The following is an 11,339-nucleotide window of genomic DNA, read 5'->3' on the forward strand; positions in this document are numbered from 1 at the left end:
TAAACAGTGGCGATAAAAACATGGCCAGGTAATACGTCTGGAAAGCATCTGATTGGGAACTGTTTCATTTTTCAGCAATTAAAATTAAACCACACAATGGAACATTATCAGTCCCTGACTGTCCTTTCTGGAGCATTATTGAAGCAGTGTGAGATCATCTTAACAGAACACAAAATTAAAGGCATCCACTACTTGGCAAAACAATCAAATAAACCTTTGCACAAAGATGAATAAAGAGCTAAAAGGATTTTTGCATGTAGCTCAGTCTGTTGCAACATGAGGTGTCCTGTGAGAAATTTCTGCTCTAATTAAAGCCATACAACCCTCTTTGAGTTCAACAATAATAGTTTTCCCCTGGTCTGAGAAAGCTCTGCATAGCAGGAACTGACTTATGTGATAGTAATTATACCAACAGACTTATAATCTATCCTAGTTCCTTAGAAAGAACAGTATTATGGAGGAATTTAATGTTGAAGAGGTTAAAGTGCTGAGAAGAAAGTATATATCTCTCTCTCCCTCCTTAGGTGAAAGAAACGAGCTTCAATATCCCAAATAAGATTTACCCATCTAATGAATTCTCATATCTGAGATTTAATTTGGATGTGAATAATTATGTGTTCTGTGAAAATGATATTGAAAATTAGAATAACGGTTTTCCATTGTGAATCAGTGCAGCCTCTCTGGAATAATATGTGCAGCTGGTAAGAAGATTGAATTACCACATTTGTCAGCAAAAGCAATCAGATTTTGAATGTGTGATGAAAATTGTAATTTGGACTCTCTTCGTTTTACTAGGGAAGTGTTTTGCTTTTTTTTGTTTGTTTGTTTGTTTTTAACATAAATGCAAGTTTTGTATAGATTTATGGCTGGCCTTGCAGTAAACCAGCCTGTAGTTGAAAAATCCTTTAAAATATTTTCTTTATGGAGTGATTATAATTAATTTGACATAAGCTTTTTTAAAATATATATTTGATTTTTCTTAAAATTATTTTCTACATTAATTCATTAACTTTTTTCTTCATGATCTAATATTGTCATATAAATTTTGTTTTATGAATAATGAAAGTGGCTCTTTGGTTTCTATTTCATGGAATCCAGCATAAGAAAAATAACCTGAAAAAAAAACCCTCATAAATAAAATTCAGTGGTGGGTTGTTATCTCACAATTTTGATGTTATTTTCTCATATGTTTGACTTAGTAAGTCGAAATTTTGAATTCGACTTATTTATTTATCTATTGTTAGAAGCTGAAACATATGTAAGCTTTTTTCCCTGTATTGTAAATACAAATTAACGTGAAACTGAGAAAATAGCTTGAAATTTTGAGTTGTAGAGTCATTGTCAGAAGTTTATTATAACAACTGGAAATTTGGCTTATGAATGGCTAATAATAATAATAATAATAATAATAATAAAATTAGAAAACGGAAATAAAACGTCTTTTTTGATTTCACCGGATATGACGTCACCCCGGCCTCTTTCCCGTGTCACCGTGAGCTGTGGTAGTCCCTGCCGCTGCTGCTGCCTGTCAACAAGACTTGTGTGTCCGGGTTTTTGTTTTTAGCCTTTTGTGACACTCTGTCTTCCACCACCATGCCCATGTACCAGGTAAAGCCCATCTGTGGGGGTGACATAAAGATTGATTTGCCCACCTGCATGTACAAGGTACCAAATATCCACGCGCAGCAAGGAAAAAGCTGCACCCCCGAACACGCGCTTCAGGTAACTAATCACATTTCGAAGTTATAATTTTATTCTTTTTATTATCATTATTATTATGATTATGATTATTAACTCTTTCGCTTGAGCTATGCTCCTCTCCCTGTTCGTTGTTTCCATTCATAGTTGCGCTTCTCGGACGCGATATTAGCTGGAGCTGTCTGTAGCCGAGCTAGCTAACTTAGCTTGTCAGGGAGTAATCTCAGTTTTAGGCTGATGCAACAACTACAGCGTGTCTCCGCTGTTTTACATCAAGATTATTAAACGGCATGCAGTAGTGAAACGGTTCGGTTAGGTTGTCTCCAGTCTGTGACATTGTTTTTAATGTAATCGATCAGGATTGTGTCTTTATTTGAGACCATTCTTCATTTGTGGGGGTGCACCGACCGTACTGTTTCATCTGCAAGTTCATGACACTGTATTGGGGAAATTGCAGCAGTCACGTTTGGTTACAAACTTAATGTTATCATAGATGTAATTATCTCATCGTTATAGACTTAACTAGGCAGCTATATACCAGCAAGTAATATTGAACCCATATTTACGTGTTACTGAATAGTCATCTTAATTAGAGATTTTTCATTTTAATTAATTTTACTGTTGGTTAATTATAGATTTTTCTTGTTTGATCATCATGGAGGCATGCTATTTCAGTGGCTGGACCAGTTTAGATCCAAAATGGCCAATAGAACCAGCTGTAAACCCCCCATGGTTTGATAGTGTAATATTTTTGCTTTCACTTTCAGCATCTGCAGTGGAGCATAAACGATTCTGTTGATTCATGACTCACAGCATGGCTTTCATGAATGTATAGCATGTTTTCTTTGCACATTTCAATGATGTTTATGTGATGAGATTGAGGCCATGAAGAGAATTTGAACTTCATCTGTCCTTAGAGATTTCTGGTGTTATGCATTAACCAGACATATAAACTTGTAGTCAGACTTCAGATAGATGTGTAGTCTTTGTGTATCTTGAAAATAGCTGACTGAGTAACCACTCAGCTCTGTTTACCTCTGCAGAGTTGAGTCACCACAACATTTTGATTGTAAAACTGATCAAAATTTAGTTTAAAAACAACAAATTAAGCATACTAAAAGTATAGCAAATTATGGGCCATTTTTTCCTACTTTTTTTCTTTTTGTCAAAGCAGCTGTTAGTAATTACTACATGGAATGACATAGGAGCTTCAAATTGGTACCATAGGTGTGCCTCATAGGAGGATAAGGGGTAGTCGCCAGTATTTGTTTGCTTTACATTAGTCATTCATGTGACTGGGTGGTTTAAGCCAGATTCAGTGTTGTTTTTTTGTTTTTTCTGTGTTGCTTCAGAATGGCGAGGTGGACCCAGCCGTCAAAGCTCTGGAGGCCCGGCAGGATGAGATCATGAGAAAACTCTATGAGCTGAAAGCAGCTGTGGAGGGCTTGGCCAAGACGGTGATGACCCCTGATGCCGATCTGGACCTGACAGTCAGCAGCAGCCTCTCCTCCCAGTGCTCCACAACCTTCAAAAACACCACAGACCTGGACACAGTACTGGGCAAGGTATAAAAAAAAAATCTTTTTTTGTCTTTTGTTTGTCGCTACTGGTAACATTTCTTTCAAACTACTCACTGGCAGTAATTTTAACTGAATGCTTTACTGTTACTGCCTTTTCTTGCCAGTAGTAGTAATCTCTTATCCATCTTCCTGATCACATCTCCTCTGTCATTCCAGGTTTTTATACTGTTAACCTGCTCAACCTGGCTATAATTGAGTTTACCTTTTAAGCCTACCTTAGGGTATAGACTGAATATTAGCTGTATGTGCAGGCTGTAGTGGTGTCATAATAGCAGAGCCTATCTTTATGTGACCAGGATCTCGGTGCTCTCCGTGATATCGTCATAAACGCCAACCCGGTGCAGCCACCCCTGACCTTGCTGGTGCTCCACAGCCTGCTCTGTCAGCACTATCGAGTGCTCTCTACTGTCCACGTCCACTCCTCTGTTGCCAGTGTGCCACCACAGCTTCTGTCCTGCCTCGGACCACGGCACACAGACAGCTACGCCCGCCACATGTTTCAGCTGGGCTTCACCCTCATATGGAAAGATGGTGAGGTCACCTGGGCACTTTTGCACATTATAATAATAATAATAATGGATTGTTCTGAGTGTCAGATTTGAACAGTCACACATGCTTGAGGATGTTTTTCTGGTTTCTTCCAAAGAATCAGTTTAGAAATCCTACTTAGAAGTTCTAGAAAGTCAAGAACCTAAAACAGTAGTGGTCATATGTTCATTGTACATGGCCCTGTGTCCTTGCTCACTTTAATGTGCTGGTGCAAGGCAGTGCTGATACAGTTTAATTTGGATGTAATGTCTTGTGAAAGTATGTGGGTGGCTTGTTTCATAGAATTCTAGTTTTTCTAATACTATGAAACCAATTATCATATCATAACCACGTCAGGGTATTTTTAAAACAAACAAAAACAACTGCAATCAGACATAGTCTTCTGAGTAGGCGTTCAGCTACTTTATTCTTTAGTGTATAATTAGGAAGCAATGCGTCATTTATGAGATGCAGATAATGAATTCATTATCAAAAACACCTCAGTTTTCTAATGCAGTGAAGTCTGGGAATGCTGCACGCCCATATTGTGACTTACCATCAACATACTTTGCTGTTTTGTATATTTGACTCTTTACTTGAACTAGAAAAATTAGAAGCATGTCCTATTAAAACAAAAATTGTACCCATAAATCTATCAGGAAAGTGTTTACTGAGGTCAAAGATCCAGTGAGTAGTTGAGTTTTGTTCCCACAGACTCTTTTCATAGAATCTTTTTATACAGCCGCCCCCTCCTGGTCATTAGAAAGAATGTGGGTTTATGGCACTTAAGTGTTGGTTTCACTTTTTAGACCCATGCCCTACAAAAGCAGATGTTTTAATCTTTATATTGACACCATTTGTCTAAAAGTTATGACCTCATTTCTCTTCTGCATCCACAGTTCCTAAACCACAGATGAAGTTTAGCATCAAGAACATGTGTCCCGTTGAGGGTGAGGGGAACATAGCACGCTTCCTCTTTAAGCTGCTTGCCCCCTATCCCAGTGACCCCGCTGTTGCTACCCTGGTGGACAGCTGGGTGGATACGGCTTTCTTCCAGCTGGCAGAGGGCAGTGTCAAAGAGCGATCCACTGTTCTGCGGGCCCTAAACTCAACTCTGGGTTCCAACCCCTGGCTAGCCGGACCAGAGTTCTCCCTGGCTGATGTCGCCTGCTACTGCTGCGTGCTGCAGAGCGGCTCGGCCTCCTCATCTCCGGCTAACGTCCAGCGCTGGATCAAGTCTTGCGAGAACCTGGGCCACTTCAGCCATGCCAAGCTCCTTCTGAAATGACTTGGGCTGTTCCAGGACCAGACACCAGATGCAAAGTGAGAGAAGGGCATTAGAATAATAAAATATATCCCCGCCATGTCTGAAACACCTCCTGATGCTTCCTTCCTTGCTCTAGCGTAACACTGAACTGACACAGATGAAGTAGAAGCACTATGGCAGATGGGTAAAGTGACTCAACGGTATTTATTTTTGCCATGATGCTATAGAGAGATCCTAAAGCTGCATTTTGCAAGGGAGGAAGAATAAGGAGATGGTATGGACAAGGGTTTGGTGATGGGTTCAATCAGTGATACTAACGGAGGTTATTAGACAAACACACACACACACACTCTACACCTTCCACCCACTTTGTGCCTAACACGACCCTGTTAAAAATGTGTGTGGTGATGGGTATTGCTTGTTGTTTTCAGAAGTAATACTTTGTACCATTCGTGTGTTTTGTTTTTCTGAAATCATTAAAACTTCTACTTTCTACTTCAAACTTTGTGCCCAGGTTTGATTTGTTGCACTGTTTGATCACTTCAAAAACCATTTCACTCCAAGTAGACAAACGGCTGGCATTTACTGAAGTGCACATCTGTGTCTAACAGGTGGCAGGAGTGACATTAAGTGACAGAAGATAATTTTCTAGCATGTCATTCATCAAGCTTATTCAGATGTTTATCATATCCAGTCAAACAGAGGTGCACTGAACCAAAAGGGCGGAAAAAAACACACACAAGAACTCACTTCTTTGCTACAGGAATAGATTCACACCTACTACCAATTTAAAGTCAGCAACTAACCTAAAATGCATGTGTCTGGACTGCATTTTAGGGCCCCTAAACCCTGTATTGATCAGTGCATATTTTGCGTCATCCAACCACATATTAACGATACAGAAGCTGTGATTGAGCCTTTAGTACATTTACACACTCTTCCTGGGTTCTCTACAGGTACTCCCAGCTTCCTCCTACAGTCCATAAACAAAGACCCCTGAACTCAGTGCAACTCCAGATACTTCTGTTTCATTTTACTTTGCAGCAGCAAAGAATTGTTGCTTTACTCTTTAATCTACACTCCTCCAGCTTCTTTCTCTGCAATCAGTTGTGTAAGCTGTTTTTTCTCCCTATCAGAAGCTGCACTATGGAACAGAATCCCAATTCAGAAGAGAAATAGGTTTTCAGTTTTCAAGTCCGTTTAATCCTCTGTGACTGCTGTAGGCAAACTCACGGAAAATCACTCAGAGAATATATTTAGGAATAATATATCGAAGGGAAAGCAAATCCCAAGGTTTTTCAGGCTCTCTGCGGGCTGGTTTTTGCATTTTCAAAAATGTCAGGTCTTCGACAGCTCGGGTCCAGACAGAGCCTGTGTTTGCATTCTCTGACAGCCTCCTGTTGGTCTCCAGGCAGCTGTCTGACAAGACGAAAGCTCTTAGCTGACATCCGGGCACATGGCAAAGAATACACTGGGGAAATGTGCACCACTGCTTTGCATCTTCCTCGCACACAAACACACCCGGACGCATTTGAAAGTGCAATGAGTGTTTGCCGAACGCGTTTGGTGCTGCATGTAAATAAGGCAGCTGATGTCATTCTGTAACTAATCTAATTACTTGTGCCTTGCAATTGGTTTTTATGAGAGGGGGGGGGAAAAAAGGCGAGACACAAACAAACAAAAGGAGAGGGGGGGGGGTCTCTTCTTGTCGCTTTATATATGATATAAAATACAGACAGGAGATGCATTCTTACTGAACAGCTGTAGAAAAAAAACTGAAACTGAAAGACAAAAATCACTTCAGTTTAACCCCGTGGCTACATCAAATCACAACAACAGCACAGATAAAGATGCTTTTTGTCAGTCCGAGTGTCAGTGTCTATGATTGTCAATCAGATGTTTTATTAAGCCATTCTGGAGTGGGAGACATATGCTTTGCCAACCAAAACAGGCAGGGGGGATAAATATTAGAAAGAACATTTGGGCTAAAGTGCCTGAAATGAGATATTGTTCAGTGTTCTCCTGTGATGACTTCAAAACAATATGGTTTGATTTTGTGTCGGTTAAAAGTCTGAGACAGCCATCGGTAACCCCTTCACTCGCTGACCAGAGAGCACAGGTTGCTGTTGTATCTCAAAAGCTGAATGCGCTCGAAATAGTCGTCAGTCAGAAAGTTTCTCTGTGACGTCACCAGGTTGCCCTTCTGGCTGAAGAGACGCTGGACGGGGGCCGTGGACGGCAGGGTGGTGTTGTATTTTAGGAAGAGCTGCTTCACTCTTGGGAAGTCCTGCAGGCACTCGAGGCTCTTCCCCGTTCCTTCTACATACTTGCGAATCTCCTCCAACACCCCCCGCTGCTGGATCTGGACGGCCGGTTTCACTGAGCCGTAGCTAAAGAAGTCATCCTCAGATTCAATGGTGGACAGGTTGCGGCTGGTGTTCGCCTCGGTTACGGTGCAGGGATCCATCTGGGACGCCTCCGAGGCCAGCAGGGCGCACATCTCCTCCCTCTCGGAGGCCGCCATCCACCACAAGCGAAACTGAGGAGTGGTCGCGGTCGCAATCTTCGCTTCGGTGCTGCCAAACAGCTCCTGGAACCGCACGTCGATAGCCATTACAATGGCGTTGATGGCATCGCCGAAGTATTTTGCGGCATCCTTCTGCTCATTTAGCTTGTTCTTCAGACTGAGTACGGTTGGGATGACCAGGCCCAGGTAGCATTTCTGCTCCGCCTGGAAAAGTTCGAGTGCAAATGCGAGCGGGTGAAACACAGTCACATATTCCTTCAAGAAGGCCATCTCCTCCGGCTGAAAGCGTGGGACCTCGAGGCGAGCGCAGAGCTCCGTCAGCTCCCGCTCGCTGAGAGAGACAATCTTCTGCACGGCACAGTACTCTACGTTCCAGCGTATAACGGTGGGGACGACGAGTGCCATCTTCCCTATCTCCTCTGCCGCGTCCATCCCGACCTGGAGATGGTGGCATTTGCTCCATATGGCAAACACTTTAGCCATGGCACTGTAATGTAGCTGGCACATGGGCCCCTGTGACACAGCCTGCCAGAAGTCATCAGTGACGATCTGCTCCAGGGTGTGTGACGCGCAGCGCTGCACGGTGGGCAGAAACAGCAGCATGTCCTGCTCCGGCTCACCCTCGAGCACGGTGCTCACGTTCTCGTAGAAACCGATGTCGTCGTCACTTTCTTGGCTGTCCAGCGCAAACTCCCTGAAGACACTGATGAAGGGGCTGCCGTTATCTGTGACTGTTGTCTGAACTTTACTCTCAATATTGTAGGCCACGTGGACGTCGTGTATGCGGCCGGCGATGGTGTCATACGTGATCCTGCCCTGCAGCCGTGCAAAAGCCAGGGCGGCGGATTTCCTCTCCAAAGAATCCATATCGATCCAGTGACAGGTCATCCCAAAGAAGCTCCTGTTGTGGGCTGTCCAGATGTCCGCTGTGGTGCACACATACTGGACGCTGCTGAGCTTAGACATCAACTCTTCCCGCATCTTGGAGAATCCATGGTCCACCTTAGTAAACAGGGTCACCCTGTCCATGGATTTGAGCCCTTCAGTTAAACCGGCAATCAGCTTCCTGAAGCCAGGCTGCTCCAGCACATAAAATGACTGGCAGTCCTCCACAATGAAGTTGAAGATCAGATCATCGATCTTTGCCTGGGTCAGGCATTTGGAGATGATTTCCGCTTTGAGCTTTTTGAGCTGGCAGTGTCTGCTTTCCTCACCGTTGTATTCCTCTTTTTTCCGTCCTCTCTTGGCATCAGGCCTGGCTTCACAGCCTAAATGTGTTCTCTAGAAAACAAAGAAAGATTTCATGGCAGTTGTTTTTTTTTTTCTTTAAACAGACTTTCCCAACATTTTATAAACTTTAATTGCACTGAAAAACACTCCTAAGAACACTTCTGCAGAGTAAAGCGACTGTTTGTGTTTTTTTTCTTTCCAGAGAAGTTGAGCACTACGAGCCTCCAGCGCCTGTAGCATGCAGCTGCAATGTAACGTTATTAATCACGAGGGTGGCTATTCATTCATTGAGTCTTTTAAACATTAACAAACACTGGAACGGGAAGTTGTACCGGGGCTGTTAGGCTGACTGACTTACGTCTAAATGTTTCTTTAGATTTGAAGTGGAGGTTTTTGACGTGGACAGCAGATTAACCCTCGGCAAGCACAGATTACACTGGACGATGATATTTTTCCCTTGATCTGCCTTGTACGTGAAATGGTGTCGATAACGCCAAGTATTAATGGCCGATTTGGTCTCGCCGCTGGTTTCTTGGTGATCCGCATCCATTTCGAATTCTGTCTCTGTTGTTACTGGTACCTTGAAATATAATAAAAGTATCGTAATCCGATTTAGTAATCGTGATTACACGTAAAGTAACGATGGCGGTAGAGCAATCCTCATGAAAAAGGGGCAGGCCTTTGTTCAGATGCTTCCCAGAAAACGAAGAAGGAGACGACAACACCGTCAGCTAGCTTCCCCACATGCGCTCTGAGAGCAGCAACGGCAAAGAATGGGAACACTGGCGGAAGTACGCATGCGCCATACCCAAACGAGTCCCATCAGAGTGTCGTCACTGTCCGCTCCTTGTACGTTTGATTGCGTTGACTGTGGCGCGTTTTCACCAGCAGTTCCTTTTCCCCTCTGTGTTTCTGCGAGTTGGCGCCACCACCAGGCAGCAGACGTAAGAAACGACAAACGACGCAATCAATGGAGACATTGTTTCAAAGACCGAATATATTAAATGAGCAAGCAGTTACAGAAAATAACCATGCGAAGAAAATTAATGGGGGAAAAAGAGAAGCTTAGAACAGTTTCCTTTTACAGCCTATCACAAGTTTCACACAGGGGATCTGAAAGGCTAAAACGACAGTAACACAAGCACAACTGTTGGATTGTTTTAGTCTGGACAGCCTTTAAAGTTGTTCAGATTCAGCGGACAGACAGATGTTCGTGCATCATTTAACGCAAAGGTATGAAGTGGTATTGAGCCCGCTTTGTTCTGACTTTTAACTGAGTCCCATTCGTTTCCACACCGCACTTTCAGTTTTTAGGTGCATATTTCTAAACAGCGGTCAGTTTTTCTTTTCTGTTTTTTTTTTTATTTGTACATTTTTGTTGTACAGGTTTATACTTTAGTGTCATTCTCTTTCTATTGTATTAGTGTTTTTATCATATTCCTTCAGCAGCTGGAAAGGTGGCCGTCCTCCCTGAGCTTGGTCCTGCTCGAGGTTTCTTCCTGTTAAAAAAAACTCTTGCCAAGAAGGGTTGCACGATTCTTGGGGGGGTGGGGGGCTCTAATACCGCGGGGTCTTACCTACTAGTATAAACCACATTCAGGGGACTATTGTTACTAATTGACTCTATATAAATGAACTTGAATTGTTAGCTTTACAGTTGGCTGTGGTGTGCAGCTATGTAATGTTAATGTAATATAAAATCTTTAATCCCTGAGAGAACATAGAAAAAATGTATCAAATTTACTGAGAAGCAGGAAACATTACATTTTAAATTAAGGAATGCATCAACTTTCTTTCTGTGTTTTAACGAGGTTATGGAGCACTTTCTTTTCTTTTCTTCTCTTTTTTTAAAACATTTGTTGGCATTTTATTTATTTATTTATTTTTAAATTTCTAATTTAAATTTATTTATTTTTTCACAAATCATGGTCACAATACATAATGAAAACGTTGCCATTATACAAAAAGAGAGAGAGAGAGAGAGAAATTGAGCACTTTCGTGACATAATAAAATAAAACAACTCATGACACAAATAAATACTCTTCATTTGCTTTATAATACACACTGCTGGCACACATGGAAATTATATACAACCTGGCCAAACAATCAGACAATATGCTGTTTGTTACGGCTCTCTTTACTGGCGTTTCTGTTATTCTTTCGTTTATCTGAGCATAACAACACAAACTCCTCTCTGTATAATGCAGCGCAGTCCATTGTCGCCATAAGTCTTTTGAAATGACCACAGAGTTTATTCAGTGCTTTTCCCAAGTTGATTTCATTCATTCATTAAGCAGCATATGGGAACGTAAAGACACACTTGTACCGAGTTTGTGTAATATGGAGAATAAACTATTCTGAACACAATTGTTCATTAAAACAAATGTGAGCGCTTGCCTTACCTGCCTTGATTTCAGCACCATCAAGAGTTGTTTCATTCATTCATTCATTCATTCATTCATTCATTCATTCATTCATTCATTCATTCATTCATTCATTCATTCATTC

At 42.0% G+C, this 11,339-nt stretch overlaps 2 protein-coding genes across 2 annotated transcripts; one reads left to right on the forward strand and one right to left on the reverse strand.

The window, feature by feature from the left end:
* The first annotated feature begins 1,459 nt into the window (after positions 1–1,459).
* Positions 1,460–5,575, forward strand: aimp2 (aminoacyl tRNA synthetase complex interacting multifunctional protein 2). The gene is made up of 4 exons (XM_082529120.1): positions 1,460–1,722; positions 3,051–3,263; positions 3,575–3,809; positions 4,706–5,575. The coding sequence occupies exons 1-4, from the start codon at positions 1,594–1,596 to the stop codon at positions 5,092–5,094; spliced, it is 966 nt and encodes a 321-aa protein (XP_082385246.1). The 5' UTR covers positions 1,460–1,593; the 3' UTR covers positions 5,095–5,575.
* A 1,196-nt stretch (positions 5,576–6,771) lies between these two features.
* Positions 6,772–9,677, reverse strand: LOC309704127 (uncharacterized protein). Its single transcript, XM_082529115.1, has 2 exons — positions 9,189–9,677; positions 6,772–8,881 (listed from the first exon to the last, which is right to left on the reverse strand). Exons 1-2 carry the CDS (start codon positions 9,378–9,380, stop codon positions 7,169–7,171), a joined length of 1,905 nt encoding a protein of 634 aa, XP_082385241.1. The 5' UTR covers positions 9,381–9,677; the 3' UTR covers positions 6,772–7,168.
* Between the last annotated feature and the right edge of the window lie 1,662 nt (positions 9,678–11,339).

The sequence above is a fragment of the Aulonocara stuartgranti genome, assembly GCF_965226115.1.
Source record: "Aulonocara stuartgranti genome assembly, chromosome: 4".
Lineage (NCBI taxonomy): Eukaryota > Metazoa > Chordata > Actinopteri > Cichliformes > Cichlidae > Aulonocara > Aulonocara stuartgranti.